Source organism: Podarcis melisellensis (assembly GCF_964234715.1).
Source record: "Podarcis melisellensis genome assembly, chromosome: 15".
Lineage (NCBI taxonomy): Eukaryota > Metazoa > Chordata > Lepidosauria > Squamata > Lacertidae > Podarcis > Podarcis melisellensis.
The window spans coordinates 9,717,687-9,739,166 of record NC_138532.1 but is presented as its reverse complement, the minus strand read 5'-3'; the positions used below and the strand labels follow the sequence as shown (position 1 = coordinate 9,739,166).

At 46.4% G+C, this 21,480-nt stretch overlaps 1 protein-coding gene across 1 annotated transcript in view; it reads right to left on the bottom strand.

Annotated features, from left to right (window-relative positions):
- ADGRA2 (adhesion G protein-coupled receptor A2) overlaps positions 1–21,480 on the bottom strand; it is a 107,666-nt gene that overhangs the window by 49,011 nt on the left and 37,175 nt on the right. The window contains exon 2 of the mRNA XM_081890851.1: positions 19,855–19,926. Coding sequence (XP_081746977.1) covers positions 19,855–19,926 — 72 coding nt within the window. The remainder of the gene's footprint in view (positions 1–19,854; positions 19,927–21,480) is intronic.

Here is a 21,480-nt window from a genome sequence, read left to right as displayed (position 1 = left end):
TCATCAGAGTTGTTGATGGAAGTCAAAAATATTGTATAAGATGTGAAGATATGTTGTATGACTGTTGGAACTGATATGTTTATAAAGTCAATAAAAATGTATGTGTGTGTGTGTGTGTGTGTGTGTGTGTGTGTGTGTATATATATGCAGGTTTTGGTGTCCTCGGGTGTCTTCCCGTGTAAAAGTTGGGGTGTCTAGGCGACGTTTCGACGAGGTCTCACTCGTCATCTTCAGGCTGGTGCTTTCGGCTTCTTGTTACTGGAACAGAGCAGGATCTCAGTGTTTGAGTTCCTATAAATACTGTTGAGGGGGTGTGGTGTATAGCCTCCAATGTTCTGGGCAGAGAGGAAGTTCCCAGGCTAGTGTGCCTTTTCTTCTTTTGTTCCTTAATTACTTGAGGGATATCTTGAGTGATTTCTTGAGTGATATCTTGAGTACCACTTAGGTGGGTACTCAGGATATCACTCAAGAAATCACTCAAGATATCCCTCAAGTAATTAAGGAACAAAAGAAGAAAAGGCACACTAGCCTGGGAACTTCCTCTCTGCCCAGAACATTGGAGGCTATACACCACACCCCCTCAACAGTATTTATAGGAACTCAAACACTGAGATCCTGCTCTGTTCCAGTAACAAGAAGCCGAAAGCACCAGCCTGAAGATGACGAGTGAGACCTCGTCGAAACGTCGCCTAGACACCCCAACTTTTACACGGGAAGACACCCGAGGACACCAAAACCTGCATATATATATATATATATATATATATATATATATATATAACTTTACCTCAGGATGAGAACAGAAATTGTGCGGTGGCAGCAGCGGGAGGCCCATTAGCTAAAGTGGTACCTCAGCTTAAGAACAGTTTCAGGTTAAGAACGGACCTCCGGAACGAATTAATTCCACTGTACCACTGTATTTCTTTCTGCGCATACAGATTTCACCATCTTCACTCCAGGCAAGCCAGAGGAATGATTAGAGCTCACTTTCCAGCCAGCCAAAAGCCAAAAGGAGGCAGCAGTGCAGGCCCACTGAAGGATTTGGGCCCAGGGAGCATCCCAAGGGTCAGAAAAAGAAGAAGCTTGGGGGGCACATTCAGCCACACAGACCTGAGGTTCCCCATCCCTGAATTATAATCAGCAATCAAGAGTTTTGCCCAGAACAACTATGCACAGATAATTGGCGTTCTTGGTGTACAACCTAGGTTTTCTTGGATGGAATAGAAACTGCAAACAATCCTGTCTGTAGGCAATACATCATAAGCCTCCAGTAAACCTCTGTTAGGTCTTTGGCCAAATCCAATCCATAGACAGAATTTAAGAGTAATATTTAAAGAGTAATAGCCAGCTTTCCAATCTGAAGAAAGTTCCTGATGTGGTAACAATAAAAGCAAAATGTTTAAAAGCAAAAAACCATAAAAGTAGCAGATTAAAACAGCAACAAAATAAAAATAAATAACCATAAAGATATAAAGACAGTGTAGAGCCGACATCAGATAAAACAGTAGATTAAGATTGCTGAGTGTGAAAAGGCCTAAGGTAAGTGTTTAGCTAATTAAAGAAAAATACAAATAAAATAAAATAAAATGCCTGGACAAACTGAAAAGGTATTAAACAGCCATCCAAACTTTAATCATGAGGACACCAGATGGCATCACCACTGAAGCGAGGAAGTCAACACAAAAAAGGCCCTTTCCACAGTTGCAGCCAGATTCACATTGCAATGGCAGGACCACTCAGAAGTACAGATCTTAGATTTCCTGGTTCTTTTGGAGTCATAGTTCCAGAATATTATGGCGGGAATGATGTTATGATGACCCCAATCCTTTCCAGAAGGTTGCACTAGGGAGCAACGCCTTTCCCTCTTGGCCTCCAGCCTTTAGGTACCATAGGGTGGCACTGTGGTCTAAACCACTGAGCCACTTGGGCTTGCCAATCGGAAGGTCAGCGGCTCAAATCCCCACGATGGGGTGAGCTCCCGTTGCTCTGTCCCAGCCCCTGCCAACCTAGCAGTTCGAAAGCACACCAGTGTAAGTAGATAAGCAGGTACCGCTGTGGCAAGATGGTAAACCGAATTTCCATGCACTCTAGTTTCCGTCAGTGTTCCATTGTGACAGAAACGGTTTAGTCATGCTGTTAACATGACCCGGAAAATTGTCTGCAGACAAACGTTGGCTCCCTTGGCCTGAAAGTGAGATGAGCGCCACACCCCATAGTTGCCTTTTACTGGACTTAACCGTCCAGGGGTCCTTTACCTTTCCATAGATTCTAACTTGTCCCCTATGCTGTTTACTTTAACCAGCTGACAGCAAATGCATTAATTCTGTGACCGACACCCCTAAATTCTCTTCTATGAGGCATAATGGAACTGCAGAATTGAGAGGAACAGGAGGAAACTGCTCGTCACCCCTAGATTGATTGATTGATTGATTGATTGATTGATTGATTGCACGGGCCTTGAGCAAGATGGGCTGAGAGATGGGTGCTGGCCCTTTGTCCATGCCAGGCATAGGCAAACTCCGGCCCTCCAGATGTTTTGAGACTACAATTCCCATCAACCCTGACCACTGGTCCTGTTAGCTAGGGATGATGGGAACTGTAGTTCCAAAACATCTGGAAGTCTGGAGTTTGCCTATGCCTGGTCCATGCCTTACTCTAGACTGGCACACCAATCCAGTTGCCAACCAATGCCAACAGCAGCATCTAGAGATGCACATATTTCTGTCCTTGCCACCCTCCTCCTTATATTATGGAAATGTGCTCTCTTGCCTTCCTTGGGGACGTTTTGTAACCTGCTGAGATACAAAATGCAGAACCTGCTTTGACATTTTCCCTCTCCCAACAATGCATAAAGAACACATTAGCTCTTTCAAGGGAGATGGTGCACCTCCCCCACTTCCTACACAGGAAAACTAATGATGGCTGTTGCCCAGACTGAGCCGCCAGCCAGCCACTGTTTACAGAGGGCGGGATCCATTTACTAGGAAAGCCATTCTGCTTTCATACTCTGGGCATTTTGACACCAGCCTCTTTCAGGGATACAGTAAAAGGAATGCCTTCAGCGGCACTCATGTTACTGCCTCCTTCGGCGCCCCCTCTTCTCCCTAATTTCCACATTTGGGGCCTAAAACAACAAAAACGAGCTCGCTGTAACCTGAATGCAAGCTCTCAGTTCTTTCGCCAGGTATTACGCCAGACTTTTTAAAATACTTCCTCAGCATGGAAAAGAAAAACAGGAACTAAAGGGCTGTACCTTGCTCAGGTGTGTTTCTGTGTGTGTGTGTGTGTGTGTCTGTCTGTCTGTGTGTGTGTGTGTGTGTGTGTGCTAAACCTTTGATGACTTAGCACTTGATGACTAGCAGCCGAACATGGTGAATTGCTACCATATATTACTGTACTGAGCTTGGCTGAGCTGGTTGTAGTGGCACAGAATGTTCACAAACACTCCAACTGAATGAGGTAAGGAAGCGGGAAGCTAGCGCAATGTTTGCAAGTCCCGGTTCTCGGAAGGAGAATTCTTTAGCTAGGGTAGAAGCAAAACCACATGCAGGCACAAGAGAAAGGAGGAGCTTTTCTGGAAAGACTGTCCTCCTAAGCATTGGGGATTGGTCCCAGGAAGTAGAGTAAGGGGCAGAGAGTCACAATGCAAAGTAGCTTAGACAGTGGGCTGAAGGAACAGGAACCCGAGGGAAATATATGTGGAAGGAGCCTTGAAGATAAGGGCAGAGGATTATAGGGAGCTTAGGCAAAAGAGAGAGAAGGCAAAGATCTAAATTGAGAGGGGCTCAGAAGAAACTCCACAGTGCTTAACGTCAGGCGGGGGCTGTATGCTCCTGAGGTAAGAGAGAATTGCTAGAAAGACAGATTAAGAGAATTGTGACTAAGGTCACATTCACAACATATATTTAAAACACTATGCTATCACTTTAACCGTCATGGTTTTCCCCAAAGATTTCTGGGAATGGGAATTGTTAGAAGACTCCTAGTGCCCTCACAGAGCCACAACTCCCTGGGTAGCTTAAGAATCAGTCCCAGGGAATTCTGGGAATTGTAGCCTTCTGAGGGAATACAACCCAATCATCATCATCATCACTATCATCATTCTCAAAATAATGCAATCCCACTGGAAAGGAAGAAAACCTCCCTTGCCACTGCCTTATGAGAATTATTTGAAGTAGGATTGCCATACGTCAGAATTTTCTCAGACATATCTGGAATACTGCAGTTGGCAGCAGTGTCCTGGCAGAAATCCAGGAAATGTCTGGGAAAATCCGGATGTATGGCAGCCCATGTTTTTGTCGTTTTCCCATAAAAATAGCTTGACACCGTTAAAAAAAAAAAGTCAACAACTTTTCTGTCTGGCTTTTCACTGTTTGAACATGACAACCCTATATAAAGCGTTTCACAAGATAAAATCATTAAAATTATTGTAGAAGGTCACATCTGCATGTAACCTTTAAAGCACGATGATAGTACTTTAACACTCTCCAAGTCTGGCTTCCCCCAAAGGATCCTGGGAGCTGTAGTTTGTTAAGTTGTTAGGAAAACCCTTATTCTCCTCACTGAGTTACAATCAATCCATATTCCCAGGGAATTCTGGGAATTGTAGCTCTGATAGGAGCCTCCTTACAACTATCAGTGCTCCTAACAAATCACATTTCCCAGGATTCTTTGGGGAAAGCCATTGCTGTTTGAAGTGGTGTAACAGTGCTTTAAATGGTATGAATGCAACCAACGTAACACACATCACACATAAACCGCAGCCAGCAGTCGAGACCACCATAAGCTTAGTAAACACTATTTCAGCCCAGAAGCAAAGCACAGATTCACCAGTTTTGAGCACAGTGCAGCTGGGAGGCAGATTTCATGAATCTCTTGCTCCGATTTACAGTGGTACCTCGGGTTACAGACGCTTCAAGTTACGGACGCTTCAGGTTACAGATTCCGCTAACCCAGAAATAGTACCTCGGGTTAAGAACTTTGCTTCAGGATCAGAACAGAAATCGTGTGGTGCCAGCACGGCGGCAACAGGAGGCCCCATTAGCTAAAATGGTACCTTAGGATAAGAACAGTTTCAGGTTAAGAACGGACCTCCAGAGCGAATTAAGTTCTTAACCCAAGGTATCAATGTATTGCATTGAAGGCCAGCTCACGTCTAACACACACATGCACACTCCTTGCAATTGTTGCCGAGCTTATCTGCACCGGACATCTGGATACTATCAGCCAGCACTTACTTACAAGTTCAGTGTGAGAGTTCACAGTCGTCACTCTCCATCAAAATTAACCCTTTAAATCACACACACAGGCTTCTTTGCAACTCCCCTTAAAACCTACGCAGAGAGCGGAAGCAGAACATCATGAGCCGGACGGCAGCTGTTGCTCTTTTTAAAATCTGCTGCTCTAACCGTGTGCCGGAGCAGTTCTCCACAAACTCTGCCCATGTGTTAAGCTAGGGACCACCATGCTCCCACACATGTCTGTCTCTGTACATGGTCAGAGGTACTCTGTAAATGACTTTCTCGAAGTGGTTGCTACATGGTTGTTCTGCTCCCACTCTATGTAGTTCCACTCTGCAATGAGGATGGGAGGAAAACTTGAGATATATATATATAATTTCAATCCTTTTTAGGATTTAATTGGTGCTCTCTCTCCCTCCCCCCCTCTCTCTCATTTCCTGCATCTGAGACTAATAAAACTCAATTGGGACATAGGCATAAAATGAATGTGATTTAATATTGGGAACTTTACAGATTTTCATACCTGATCGGAGTTATTTCTTTTTGGTTTATCAAGTGCTTTTGGAAATTTAGCTGCTGCAGCACCATCCAGAGTGGTGCAAAACAGCTGCCTGACCACATACCATAGAGCTTAACACAAAAGGAAGTGTTGCCCCTGAGTTAAACCGTAATGAGGGTATGTGTGTGTGTGGAGGGAATCCTAGTGCAGGAACTTGCCCTGGAAAGCTGACTAGGACACATGCAGTAATTACTGAGAGAACAATGGGGTTAACATTTGGAAAGAGGCAATTAGCAAACAGGAAATGCCATTTAGTTTGCAATGGAACAGAAACCCCTGTCTGCTCTTGCTCTAGTGATCCCAGACATGGGTGTGGGATTGTGCCTTCGGAAGGCCAAAACCCATATTATACAAATGGTAATTTGCATGTATGAAAATGTATGAGGTTGTGTGGGTGACCACACCAGAAGATTCCCACCCACTTGTCCTGCATCGCAATGCAAAACTTGGAACTAGGCTTCCAATGGGTGTATCAGAGTCAAGGCTGTCAAGCAATTACATACCTTAACGGCACAATCCTATGCATGTTTACTCAGAAGCAAGTCCCACTATGTCCAACAGGGCTCACTTCCTAGGAAGTGTGTTTAGGACAGCAGCCTGGCTCCATAGTTCTATGCATATTTAGTTCAAGAAAACTTTCCTCCAGGTTAGTATGCACAGGACTGCAGTCTGACAGTGCAAGTATGTACCGTACTTTTCCATGTACAGTGGTACCTCGGGTTACACACACTTCAGGTTACAGACTCCGCTAACCCAGAAATAGTACCTCGGGTTAAGAACTTTGCTTCAGGATGAGAACAGAAATCGTGCTCCGGTGGCGCAGCAGCAGCAGGAGGCTAAAGTGGTGCTTCAGGTTAAGAACAGTTTCAGGTTAAGAACGGACCTCCGGGACGAATAAAGTACATAACCGGAGGTACCACTGTATAAGACGAGGGATTTTTATTAGAAAATTATGTTAAAAATGGGGGGCTGTCTTATACATGGATAGTGCATAGAGGGGACTTGGGATTGGTTGCTGCCACAAGTCTGAGATTGTCAGTGGCTATTGGGCATGCAGCAAGGGCTGGTGTTGATTGGCTGCGGCAATTGGGTGGGCGATTGGCAATTTCTGCCTGTGAGGGGAAAGACAATAGGTGGCTTTTGCGATGCGTACGAGTGGCTGTGTAGGTCAGGCGGGTGAGCGGTTTTTGGGAATCCTCCCCCCCAAAAGCTGAACAAATCTGGGCAATCCTCCCCCCCATTTTCTTAATTTGGAGTCCCCCAAAATAGGGGGTGTCTTATACACAGGGGCATGTTATACACGGGAAAATATGGCATGTTTACTCAGAAGTAAATCCCACTGAGTTCTGTGGAGTTCACTCCCAAGTAAGTGCGACCAGGACTGCAGCCAAAATCAGTCAATTAATTAGGGCTGTATTACAGCTGTCTGTCCTCTAGCACAATGGCAAATTTTTAATGTTCTGCAACAGAGGAATCCAGTGCCACAATTGTGCTAATGGAAACACATTGTGCAACAGATTGTGCAACCTACTTATGGTATGGAGCAAACTGCAACATGCTTCCAGGAGAGCAAAATGCTATACCAGTGGAACGAGTATAATTTAACTTAATTTAACTTATTGGATACAATCCTTAACTTTTAACCCAATTGTTTCAGTGTATTTCCACATTACAAAACATAAAAGAGGGTTGATGTTGAATTCGAAAGGAAGAGGGCACTCATCTCTCCAGATGTTGTTGCACTACAATTCCCAAAATCTTTTTGTTTGTTTGTTTGTAGGGTGGGGCCTCTTTCCCTTTATATTTCTTTCTCATCTTATTGCTCAGGTGTCATGGAACTGATTAGCCTGGACTAATTAAACAGGATGGAATCAGAATGTGAGCTGTAAGTTCATCTGTATATTGATTTAAACCAGGGAACCTCTGGCCCTCCAGATGTTGCCGGACTGTTGGCTATGCTGCCTGGGGCTGAGTCCAGCAACATCTGCACTACAACAGATTCTCCATCCGGGATTTAAACAACGTTTTAATCAGTTTAATGTGTTTAGGTTATGTTAATGGTGTCTCTATTGTTGTAGTAAGTAAATGAATGAAAAAGAGGAGGAATTCTGTCTAGAGCAGGGGTCAGCAAACTTTTTCAGCAGGGGGCCGGTCCACTGTCTCTCAGACCTTGTGGGAGGCCAGACTATATTTTTTTGGGGGGGAAATGAACGAATTCCTGTGTCCCACAAATAACCCAGAGATGCATTTTAAATAAAAGCACACATTCAACTCATGTAAAAACGCACTGTTTCCTGGACTGTCCACGGACCGGATTTAGAAGGCGATTGAGCCGAATCTGGCCCCCGGGCCTTAGTCCCCAGATGTTGTTGAACTACAACTCCCATCATCCCTAGCTAGCAAGGCCAGAGCTCAGGGATTATGGGAGTTGTAGTCCAACAACATCTGGGGACCCAAGGTTGAGAAACACTGGGCTAGAGCAAGGATGGGGAGTCTACTACAAATACCATAATCTCTGACCACCAGGCATCTATCTAGACACAATCTCAAATGCTATGCTCTGGACACAGCCCTGCAAGTAAGAGCAGAACCGCTGTGAAAGAGTTTACCCAAAATCCACCCCGCAGGGCTGGTCTAGGAGGATGTCATAGTCAACTGTATCAAAAGCCATTTCACAGGTTGCTGTTTTTCGTTACAGGGATAGGTTTGTTGTCAGTTCCCTGAGAGAAGAGCTAAAAGCATGGGTTCCCCTGCCCTGCCAACAAAATTCTGTTGACAGCCTCACCCCAGGGGTGGGGAATCTCAGGTCTAGCAGGCAAACGTAACCCTCCAGTGCTCTTGGCAGCAGCGAGCCAGCAATAAATCACACCAAGTACGTGAAGTTAAACAGGATCTGCACAGCAGTGTCAGACCTAATGAGCACAGCAACTCATCTCCAGCTGGTCTTGTCCCATGAAGCAGTTCCTTAGACTGAAAGTACCCACCTTCCCACAGGTGCCAAAGTCCCTTCCTCTCCAGGATTTTCCCCCAAGCAATTAGAGACTGTGCCTGTGTGAAGATAACTTCTCCTTCACCATTTTCACACCTCTCCTAGTTCTGGGAGACCAGGGAGGGGGAGCCTGTTGCAGCAGGGAAGGAGGGGGAGACACCCACGACTCTTCACAAGCCTGATCCATCTCTGCCTCTTGGGCTCCTTCCTCTCCTGCTTCAGCTTGTGTCTCTGATTCTGGACTTGTCTCTGCCACAGACTCTCCCCGCAGACACTTCCCCTTCCCAGTCTTCTCTCTCCTCTTCCTCTGAATGCTCATCATCATCCCACCATCACTCCCTGGGCTCTGAGGCTTCTTCCCTTGGGGGTTCCCCAGCTGGTTTTTCCCACCGTTACTCCGCATCCAACCACTTCATGGTACCTCTCTGCTTGGCTGCCAAGACTCAACTCAGGCCACGCCCCTCACCAACCCTGCCTCACTCAAGGGCCACATTCCTTCATAGGCAACCTGCCAGGGCCACATGCCAGTTGTGGGCTGGGTTACAGTCAAAATGGGCTGTGCAACAGGCATCACTCTTACCTTGTGTAGTAGGCTACAGGCCACACACACACACTTGTCTCCCTAGTCAGACAAGCAAGAGGACACATTCCTGCCAGGCAAAAGCACTCAAAGATGGCTCAAAGGAGAGCCATGGGGGGGGGGGGGAAATGGTCTGGGAAAGGTCCCAAAGGCAGATAGAGAGGCCTGGAAGGCCACAATTGCCCACTAGACATGAGGTTCCCCATCCCTGCCGTAAAAAGGTAAAGGTAAAGGCCCATACGGGCCAGTCGTGCCCGACTCTAGGGTTGTGCGCTCATCTCGCTTAAGAGGCTGGGAGCCAGCGCTGTCCGAAGACACTTTCGGGTCACGTGGCCAGCGTGACGAAGCTGCTCTGGCGAGCCAGCACCAGCGCAGCACACGGAAATGCCGTTACCTTCCCGCTAGAAAGCGGTACCTATTTATCTACTTGCACTTGGGGGTGCTTTCAAACTGCTAGGTGGGCAGGAGCTGGGACCGAACGACGGGAGCTAACCCAGCCGCGGGGATTCGAACCGCCGACCATGCGATCAGCAAGTCCTAGGCACTGAGGTTTTACCCACAGCGCCACCCGCGTCCCTTATCCCTGCCTTAACTAGTTGCTAAAGTACAGATACAGAATCAGGCAAGACTCATCTTTTCCAGCGGGAGAAAAAGACCTCTGTTCCTATCTGCATCTTATTTTAAGCTCAAGCTTATTGCTTTATGCTTTAAACAGCTTTAGCTTGGCACTGTCATCTGCTCTGAAATTACTCCAGGTGGACCTAAAAATCCAAACCCCCCCCCCTTTCTTTCTTTCTGGAAAGCAAAACGTACCAATTAGCTGCCATGCCACACACACAGGAAGGCCAGCTCCATTCAGCTTTTTGCCAGCTGCACACTCGGCACACAGAGGGGAAATTCTTCTGCATCCCATATGGTAAAAGAGCCTTCAAGCCACTGCAAAGGGCTGAGCCAAAGAAACAAGGGACTGCACTGCGCCAAGCCTCCACTTCATCCCGACCCAAAGGACGTGTTGACTTTGGCATTTTCAACTGTGTGCTTTACTTCTATTCTCTGCCATAGCAGCAGGTGGCCAAACACCATGGGATGTTTGCACTGAAAAGCCCTAGGGAGAAAACAGCTTGCCTTGATGGACTCTGTCAGGTTCCTGAAATGAGTGAGCCAGTTTGTTTTCTCCAGGGTGCCCCCTTTCCCCCCCCTCTCTCATACACACACACACACACACACACACACACACACAGTCTCTGTTGCAGACAAACTGAAATATATAACATTTCACTTGGATCCAAATTCACTTAGTTTTGGAAAGCTATACAAAGCCATCAGCTCACTACCCCAGGGCAAAGAGGGGTCCCATCTGCACTACACATTTAAAGCAGAATCCTACCACAAACGGTCATGGCTCCCCTCCAAAGAATCTGGGAACTATACTTTCTTAAGGGTGCTGAGAGTTGTTAGGTTGTCCCATGTCTCCTCACAGAGCTACGATTCCCATAGTTCCCTAGGAAGAGGGATTAATTGTTAAACCACTCTGAGAATTGAGGTTTTGTAAGAGGAACAAACAGGCCATCCTAAAAGATCTCAGCACCCTTAATAAGCAACACTTCCCAGTGTTCTTGGAGGAAGTCATGACTGTTTAAAGTGATGTGATAGTATATTCAGTGCATAGTACCGCTGGGACTAGAATCATGCTTGGAGAGGAAGAGGTGCCTAAAGAAGAGTTTTCCAAGGAATAGTTCCACCCAATTCTGTTTTCAGTTCTGGGCATCTGGAGTACGGCATCTCATTCTAAGCACCTGGAGTGCTCTATCCAGTTTTGGGTGCCATGTTTTAAAACGTACATTGACAAACTGGTGCCTGTCTAGAGGAGGAAGGGGTGAGGTCTAGAAACCAGTCACTGTGAGGAATGCTCAAAAGACCTGGGTAGGTTTAGCCAGGGGGAGAGAAGAACCAAAGGAGGCATGATAACTGTCCACATATATCCAAAGGGCTGTCACTAGAGGGCAGAACTAGAACCAGCGGGTAGAAACTGCATTGAAGGGAAGGAGATTTCAGCCAAACGTTAGCCGAAAACTTCCGAATTGGAATGGTTGTTTGACAGTGGAACAGATTGTCTTGAGAGGCGGCAGGGTGTTCTTTGCAGCAGGTATGATCAACCCTGCATTGAACAGAGGGTTGAGTAGATTGCCTCCTAGGTCTCTTCATATGCTCTAATTCTATGAATCCATAAATGAAATGCAATATCTGCTCTGTCTAGTATCCTGTTTTTGACAGTGGCCAGGAACCTAACACAAGCAAAGGCACAAAAGGAAAATCTGGGTCCTTGTTTTGATCTTGCCAGAATTTAACCTGCCCTGGCCACATCCCAGGGGCTGCATTCAACATTTTCTGCCTACTAGTGCAAGAGCTGCCGGTTGAGGTTCAGCGTCGTGCAAACATGACAGCTGCACTAGCAGGAGTGCATTGTGCAACAGATTGCACAATCTATTGTGCAATGAATCTACCAGCAACCTCCTTGCGCCACAACATTCCGCTGGTGCAAAACATTTCACCAGTGGACTTTTGACTTAGTTCTACTCTGCATACAACCCCATATGTCTCTCACCACCACCACCACTGCTCCAGCTAAAGTGCACTGCTAGATAGAGAAGACAATATTGTGGCTAAGAGCATTATCCTTCTGGACTGTGGCACAGCCTTGATGGAAATCTGTAGATCCGAGATCTTTTTGATCAAGCAGTGCTTGAGCAGGGACATAAGCATAGAGGGATAACCCTAATAAATCTGAAGAGAAGTGGCAACATTAGAGCTTTGCGGAGACTAAGCAAAGGGGATAGTGATGGCAGAGCCACAGGGATCAGCATTCTGCCTTCACTGCCTCCTTAGTTGTCATAAAGACCTAATCCTCAGGGATTAGTGTCTATAAATGAAGCTTGGAAGCTACAGAGCAAAGCTGAATGAAGATATTTCTTTTCCTTCTGCCCTCTCCTTTGTGTTTCTTTTGATTTTATCGCCTTGGAACGATGGGGGTGTAGAGTGGAGGGGGGGAGAACAAGTTTAATATCCTAAAATTGAGCCAAAAGCAATATTTGATCTCATGACTGTACTCGCTCCATTGAACTGTTGACATTGTAACAGCAGCAGAAATAAGAGCTGGAAGCCTGGAGACTAACATTGAAAGGAGACATCTGTCTTCAGCTAGGCCAGGGGTCCCCAAACTAAGGGACGCAGGCCGGATAAGGCCCGAGGGACTCATTTATCCAGCCCGTGGCAACCACCGCCACCCGCTGCCACCGCCTGGTCTTACTGGCGCTGCACTGCATGGCTGCCCACTTCCGGGTCGGAGGAGCACCGGAAATAGTTTGTGCGCAAGACCAATGGCGTAAAGCAGTTTCTCTTACATTGGGAGCAGAGACAGAGAGCATGAGCCAACTCGTTCCATATGTTAAATGAGCCACACATCTCAAACATCATAAGGACGTAAGAAGAGCCCTGCTGGATCAGCCCAAAGGTCGATCGAATCCAGCCCTCTGTTGTCACAGGAGCCGACCAGATGCAAATGGGAAGCCCACAAACAGGACACAAGCACAACAGACTCTCCCAGCCATGTTCCCCAGTAGCTGGTATTCAAAGGCTCTGATCCTGGACGTAGTATATCATCATGATGACTAGTACCATTCATTGATAGCCTTATCCTGCTCCACTAAATTGTCTAATCCCCCTTTAAAGCCATCTAAGATGGGGGACCATTGCTACTTCTCATGGGATCGTTCCTCTTTTTTGTTATACGGAGACTAACATCAGGCCCCAATGTGCCTTGTGCTCATGTCCACTCAAAAAGAGAGAGAGAGAGTGCATCTTTTCCGTTTTGGTCCATTGCTTTGATTCCTTAAAAAAAAACCACAATACCGGCCTGTTATCCATAAAATAACGAGGAAGTAAATAAGATTCTCCATCCTTTAATACTGAGCTGTGCAGCCTCCCTTTCAGCCTTCACCTCCTCTGTCGTCAAAGAATGGTGGGAAATTGTAACTCTGGTTATCATTAGGTCCTTTTGAAATTCTGGCCAATGATTTAGCCCGAAGGGTCAACTGCAAAAGCGAAAACGTTGCAAATTCCAGGCCCCAGTCTGATACTTGGGAGAAGAACGGGGCAAAGTCTCTAGCAGAAGGAGGGGAAAGGAGCGGGGGTGTCACAGCATGATTAGCTTTCAGCGGTCCAGCGCAAAGTGTCATGGGGAGCGCATAAGGCAGGAGTCGGCTCACAAAGGGGGAGTCCTCCTCTCTCTTAGGTCAGGGGTTCAAGCGCAGCTCAGGTTCACAGTGACGGGATCTTTCGTTCCCATCCGCTGGTTGCTTGTCAAGCCCGAGCGGAGCAAAGCAACAGGGTGCAGCCTAGTTAGAAGTGTCTGCGACACAAAGGCCATCATCTCAATTGGCACTAATTGACCCTCCTTGCTGGTGCCATCAGGAGTGAAGCCAAGAGGTGAATGAGTAAGCCACAAAGAAGGAACTCTTTCCCAGTTTCCCCCTCTCTCTCTCCCCTCTCATTCACACACCACAGCCCTCACCGGTAGTAAAAATGAAAGCTGATTCTAGGCCATTTATATCTGTGCTTTTACCAAAACAAAAAACTGGAGCCACAAATACATCGCAGATAAGGGAGAATTGTCAACAGGTGCATTTTTCTCTCTTGTAACAGTGGAGCTCAGGGACGTCCAGTGAAGCCAACTGCTACCCCACCAACACCCCTCTCACCAGCTTCCTCAAATAAAGTCATGGTGGGAAAGGGCTGAGAGGGCATGGGGTGAACCTACAAGTGTCCTGTCCACATTGTCAGGCCTCAGAAATGGTGCCACAAAATAAGATAAGACGGAGCATGGCTCAACTCCACAGGTACAGTACTAACTCCGGCATTTGTTGTGGTGATTTCTTCGCCCCCCTTGGCCTGCTGCAAAATCAGTGCTCCTCCTGACAAATTCTAACTCGGGACGCTCCAACTTCTTGTACCAAGTGGGCCGCAAGAATACTTCAACTCAGAACCCACTGGCCATGCACTGAATTACATTTCCATACTGTAAATTAAAGTGTTTGCAATATACTTAATATTATTGCATATATAATTATATTATATATACTGTAATTAAATACACAACTAATAGATTTAATATAGTTAATTATCAAACTAATTTAATATACACAGAGAGATATGCGCTTTCATTAACAACGCATGATGGAAAAAATCTTTTTTTTAAGGCTTTAAGATGTTTGTTCTTGAATGTTGCTGAGGGCAGCCAAAAGATATTAAGCCATGTGACTAGGGAAGCCTAAATCTATCAATTACAGTTTCTCATTTTCCAGTCTTGAGTTCAAACCTTCACATTTCCCATGTCAGTTTGAAATGTTTCATTTTATATTTTTTAAGTCTGCAGGAAAATTCATCAGCATTTTAGTGTGAATTTCTTCTAATATAGCGGTACCTCGGGTTAAGTACTTAATTCGTTCCTGCGGGCCGTTCTTAAACTGAAACTGTTCTTAACCTGAAGCACCACTTTAGCTAATGGGGCCTCCTGCTGCTGCCATGCCACCGGAACATGATTTTTGTTCTCATCCTGAAGCAAAGTTCTTAACCTGAAGCACTATTTCTGGGTTAGCGGAGTCTGTAACCCAACATTTCTCTACGCAGTTCACCTTAATAGCGTGCATTTTTGTGAGCAATTATCACGAGCAGATGTGCATTTTTATGCACATTTTGCCCTGGCATTTTTGTGTACACGTTTGATGTTTTGAGAACTGCATTGCAAAATTCGGGAAAGTGCACATGTTCAAAAGATGACTGTGTTTTGGTCCACGTATTGTTTCAGAAAGTGCCAATTAGAAGTAGGCCTGCCTTTAAATGTGAACTGAATCAGACCTCACCCATACCTGCATACATCTCCTTTCCCCAATGAACCAGTGCCTGCTTTTCTCTCTGCAGTTGCCACGCAATCCCACAAGGATACGACGACATCTCTGATCTCGCGCAATCCTTTTCTTCACCCCTCCTTCTCACCCCCCCCCCACTGAGCTACACAGAGCGCTGCTTCTGGCATGCACAAGCCGCAATCCAGAGCTGAGAGGGCAGTGGGGCTGCCCAGGCACCCCTTGACTGACAGCTCCGGTCTCCCAGCGTAATTTGAACATTCCAGAGGTGACCGCGGGGTTAATGCCGTCTCGAGCAGGCTGGGATCAGGCCTGGCTGTTTGTTCAGGACTCCCAGAACAATGAGACTTTAAAGAGATTTTCAGCACCCCGGGGTCCAACCCAATTAGACACAGTTTTTCAGGTTGGCAGTCAAAAAGTGGGAGGGAAACCAGGTTTTAAAAGAACACGCTCAGGAGTCAAGTTCAAGGGTTGCCTAGCAAGCTCTAAGCTGGGGAGAGAGGAAATGGTGTTTGGGGGGGGGCGGAATCTCTCTTTCTCTTGAAAGTGTCATGAGTGTCCATTTGCTAAAATTATCGCTTTGGAAGACCAGCTCTCCAGCTATTTCCTCCAGCTGCCGCCTCGCCCTTGGGGGAGCAGTAATCCCTCGCCATTAATGAGAGCTTTGTGCCAGGATCAAGGGGTGGGGACGACCCACAACTTCAAAAAAAATATTAAAAAATTAAGATTGGGGTGGGGGGGAGGAGAACGAAACAAACAAGCATTAAAGAAGCCGCATCAAATAAATCCAGGCCTTTGCAGCCTGAGCGATGGAAGCATGTCCCCTTCAACAGTAGCTGGGAAACCATTTTGCCACCCTCCCATTTCCAAATGCATTTATTATATTTCCTTCCTTCCTTCCTTCCTTCCTTCCTTCCTTCCCTCCCTCCCTCCCTCCCTCCCTCCCTTCCTTCCTTCCAGGTACTCAGGGCTCTGTATGTCTCCCTCCTGTGCCTTGATTTCTCACAACAATCCTCACAACAAAGTAGAATAATATTCTGAGACCATGAGTGTCAACAGGCTCAGGGTCACCCAATAATCGTTGCTTGACCTGATGCTTGAGCACAGGACTCCCCGTCTAAAATTCAACATGCTAAATCAAGTGTCTTCAACTATTTCGGACCCAGGACCTAGTTTTAACTCAAAGATACATTTGGCAACCCGTTTTCTTAACCTTTTGCCATACATTGGCATGGGGGTGGAACTCGTGTTGTGACACACCTTGGATCAGGCATTGAGTGACCCACTACCACAGGCATAGGCGAACTCGGCCCTCCAGATGTTTTGAGTCTACAGTTCCCATCATCCCTGACCACTGGTCCTGTTAGCTAGGGATGATGGGAGTTGTAGTCCTCAAAACATCTGGAGGGCCGAGTTTGCCTATGCCTGCACTAGCAGGTCCACTCCTGACCCACCGGTTGAAGACCAGTGCTCTTTATCAGCACACTGTACTTTCAGAACAGCAAGTGTCCCTGTTGCAGATGTCTCAAATTTGCCACATTTACACTGTTTTGTTCTGGGTTTATTTATCAATTCATCTATTTATTTTTAAAAGTGTAAATAGCACTATGACTAATCTGCAGCAAGCCTAACTTTTCCCTCTCAGCCCTATCACCGTGAAACTTGACTACACCATACAGGCTCTAAAAAGGCACAAATATATACCGTATTTTTCGCTCTATAGGACGCACTTTTTCCCCTCCAAAAATTAAGGGGGAAAGTTTGTGCGTCCTATGGAGCAAATGCAGGCTCCTTGGCTTCAGCGAAAGCAACGCGAAGCCTCCAAAGCGCAGAGGGAGCGTTCCCTCTGCGCTCCAGAGGCTACGCGTTGCTTTCGCTGAAGCCTTTGGAGCGCAGCGCGAGGTCCTGCTGCGCTCCAAAGGCTCCCCGTGACCTGCGGAGGCTTCGCACAAAGCTAGACCAGCTATCCCAGTGGCTATCCCAGAAGCCAGAACAGCAAGAGGCTATCCCAGAAGCTAGATCCCTCTTGCTGTTCTGGCTTCTGGGATTCAGAATTTTTTTTTCTTGTTTCCTCCCCCCCAAACTAGGTGCGTCCTATCGTCTGGTGTGTCCTATAGAGTGAAAAATACGGTAACAGGTTTATTAGGCAGGGTTATATATGCCTACCCGGCAGGGGTCTTAACACAGATCTGCAGCAGGGTTTCTCCTAGGGCGGGGGCAGGGCTGGATTTTCCTTAAGCAGACTGTGCACTATTGGAACTGCACCAGTTCCGATCTCTCTCTACTTCGTTTGCACGCTTCAGCCCAGTCTATGAAAAGCTGCATTTTCAAAACCTCGTTCAATAATATATCCAGCCACAGTCGCAAATTTGCTGGTGGTACACAAGAGGTTTGCTTATGCTCAGTGTCTAGGAACAAAAACTCCTCAGTATATTCTACCCCCCATCCCCTGACATACCTACCTACCAATGAAATCCATATGATTTGGGGACACGAACACATAAATCTCTCCTTATGAAAGCCTTGAGCCATAGAGATGCCTTTCATTAGGAGATAAGAAAGCTGACTTTGTTGGAGGGGACAATGTTGCTTTTCAGACTGGGCCCCACATATTGGTCTCTTCTTGCTTCCCCTTTGCCAGAAGACCAAGGCTGATCTCTTTCAGAGCACAGCCTGCCCCAGTCTACTTCACTCTGGATTAATTCTGCACATCTCTGAGTCGAAGCAGATGTGGTAGATCCATGTGCGGATCTCCCTGGTTCTTAAAAAGGTTTTAAACAACTGCCTCTAAGTGGGTGGGGAGGTGTTGATCAGAGCACCGATGCTGAGGGAGGGGAGATTAACCCCTTTGTTGCATGCCATTTCCCTGGTCTACCACTCCCTCCCACAGCTGCCATTACCTCTGCTAGAGTAGGAAAACACCTGCAACGTGCTTGTGTGTGTTTTCCCCCAGGAGGCTCAGCAGTGGGCCCCTCCAAACATCCTGTTTATCATGCACTCACGATGATCTGCGATCAATATGGTATTGAGGAAGTTACACACAACCCTGCTTTCAATACCATTTGTGTTTGCAACAAAGTTTTGGAGCGGGCCCACTGCTTTGTCCCGTAACTTCCTAATGAACCCCTGCAACTCTTCACACCTCAAACATTTTTGTTGTTGTTATTGTTCCATTTTCGTTGCTCTGTAGTGCAATAGTCCCCACCTCTAGACAGGATTATTGCAACATCAATGGGGAACCGGTACAGAACAACTAGTAAAATGGAATTGTGTGTGAATGGTCCAGTATAAATCCATCAATACAGTGGTACCTCGGGTTAAGTACTTAATTCGTTCCAGAGGTTTGTTCTTAACCTGAAACTGTTCTTAACCTGAAGCACCACTTTAGCTAATGGGGCCTCCTGCTGCCGCCGCACCGCCGGAGCACAATTTCTGTTCTCATCCTGAAGCAAAGTTCTTAACCTGAAGCACTATTTCTGGGTTAGCGGAGTCTGTAACCTGAAGCGTCTGTAACCTGAAGCGTCTGTAACCTGAGGTACCACTGTAAAGGACTATTATTGCATCAACAGAAGACTCTCGCAAAACCCCCAGTTTGGAGGGGTCCAGTTGCTTTTTGAGGGGGGTGTGTGATTTAGATTGGGTTCTTATCTTAGCTGCTGTCCAAACAGGAAAGGAGATTGTAACTAAACATCAGGGCTAGCTTTCTGGCAGTAAAAGCATGGAACAGTCTCCCATGAGAGGTGATGGACTCTCCTTTCTTAGAGGTTTTTAAGCAGAGGTTGAATGGCTATCTGTCATGGATGCTTTAGTTGAGATTCCTGCATTGCAGTGGGTTGGACGAGAAGACCCTCGGCTCTTCCTTCCAACTCTACAATTCTATGTTCAAAGTTGTTCTCTGAAGCGGTAGAGGTTGGTCCAGTAGGAAGAATTCCACAGAGGGCACAAGCAGCCTGAATAAAGGGCTGGTGTTTGCATGCCAAAATAAGCTGCAATTCACCCCAAACCATGCACTCCCATCACTGGGAATCTGCCATCTACAGAACGGCTCAGCATCATGTCCAGCTGACCCCTGGGTTTTTTGGACAATGAACTTTCAGCACATGATACTCCCAGGTTGATACCCAGGATATAAGAGGGGCAGGCGGGCAGAGTGTTTTGTGGTACCTAAAAGGCTCACAATTTAATTTATTGCACCACAATCTTTTGTGGGATACAGTCCAGCAACTTGGAAGGAACCACATAAACAGCAGTTCAGACTCATTGCGCAGTACAGATCTTTGAAGCTGTGGCCTCAAACACATCCTTCATTTGCTTTACTAAGAATTCCAAAATGTAACAGCTTCCACATTCTCTCTCTCTCTCTCTCTCTCTCTCTCTCTCTCTCTCTCTCTCTCTCTCTCGTCACTCTAGTTCTCGCTGTGGCAATTAAAATTCCTACACACACACACACACACACACACACAGCCCAGACTTCAATTTTGTTGTATTTTGGTCACTAATTCCTCAGCCCTTCATTAAGGGCCCAGAACTGCCCAGAGTACACAATGGCACAGAAAGGCACTTACAGCTTCTCGAGAGCACGAAGTCCGAAAAAAGAGCCATTCTTCAGAGTTGCTATCTTGTTGTTGCTCAAAATCCTGGGGAAAGAGGGAGGGAGGGGAGAGAGAGAGAGGGTTATTCTTCCTGCGTTAACCAAGCATCCAGGGCTTAAAGGGGTGGACTAGGTGTGTGGTCCTTAGTGATGGATTCATTAGCCACACCCCAGTTAGCAAGGGGGGCAGGAGAGTAGGGAATGGTACAAAGGCTATAGGGAAAGTGTACGGCATAGCAGTCTATAGGAAGATGCCCCACCCAGCTACTTAACAGTTATATATAGGCCGATTTGCAAAGTGCTCTTCCAGATGTTTGCTTCCACGTCAGCAGAAGAGTGATCCATAGCAACATTTTGCAGTCACAGAACTAGGAACAACAGACACAGACTTCTCTATAAGACTGAACAGTGAATGCGACGGTCTTTTTAATGGACTCCAACAGCCATTGACAACTAAGAAGCTCCAGTCTAGATATGTCAGTGCTTCCTGGTTTTAAATCTTTATGCTGTAAATCTTTATGCTGTCAACTTTTACAGGTCATGTTGTGTGATTTCAGAGGAAAGCCTTGCTCTCATCCCCTGCTGTACATTGTAAATGCCTTTGGCTATACACCAGGCATAGGCAAACTCGGCCCTGCGGATGTTTTGGGACTACAACTCCCATGATCCCTAGCTAACAGGACCAGTGGTCAGGGATGATGGGAATTGTAGTCCCAAAAAACATCTGCAGGGCCGAGTTTGCCTACGCCTGCTATACACAATAAAATCGATTGGTTGACTTTCATTGACAAGCTGGTGTTGTCCAGCTATTGGGAACTACAAGTCCCATCAGCCCCAGGCAGCACAGTCATGCTACTTGGATCTGATGGGAACCTGTAATCCAAAGCAGCTGGTGGGCACCAGTTTGGCAAAGCCTGGACTACACACTCCCAGCACATATTAATGTATCCCACCCAGTACTTCCCCTGTATCCATTACCGCATTCAACACACATCTGCTGGGAAGGCTTATGATCGTAGCGGTGGCGGTGGTTTTGAACGCTTATTGCTCATGGTTTCCATTCAAAATATAATGTACACTTGTAAAGCAGTGCGGAATGGAAACAGATTGGAGTACAGAGACGTTGCAGTTGAGGAATTCAAACTATGTCTGGGTGGCCTGTTGCCATCTAATGCATACAAGGTTCAAAGTATTTTTATAGTCTTGTCCCTGAGCCAATGGTTGTCATTAGCATCTGTGCCTAAATGGTGGTCCCAGATGAGGGTGAGCTCGCCCATTCAGCCCAGAAGATTCATGCAGTTAGTTCAATGGGGCTTGGATGGGCATCGCAGTGCAGGGCGGGGGGTGCAAATCCATCGGCAAAGGACGGGAACAGGCTGCTCACAGGCACAGATGGATCAGAGATGGATTTGTGTTTTACTCTCAAACAATTTGTCTCTCAGAAGGTTAGACATTTTCTAATGGTTTAAAACTATCAACATCTCCCAATTCTTCTGTCTCTGGAACCCTAGAATTACAAAAAGGTTTCAGAACTGTAAAAAAAAGTTACAATTTTCTGATCTTCTCCCCAAATTTATGCTAAGTGGTGTTCCTACTCATT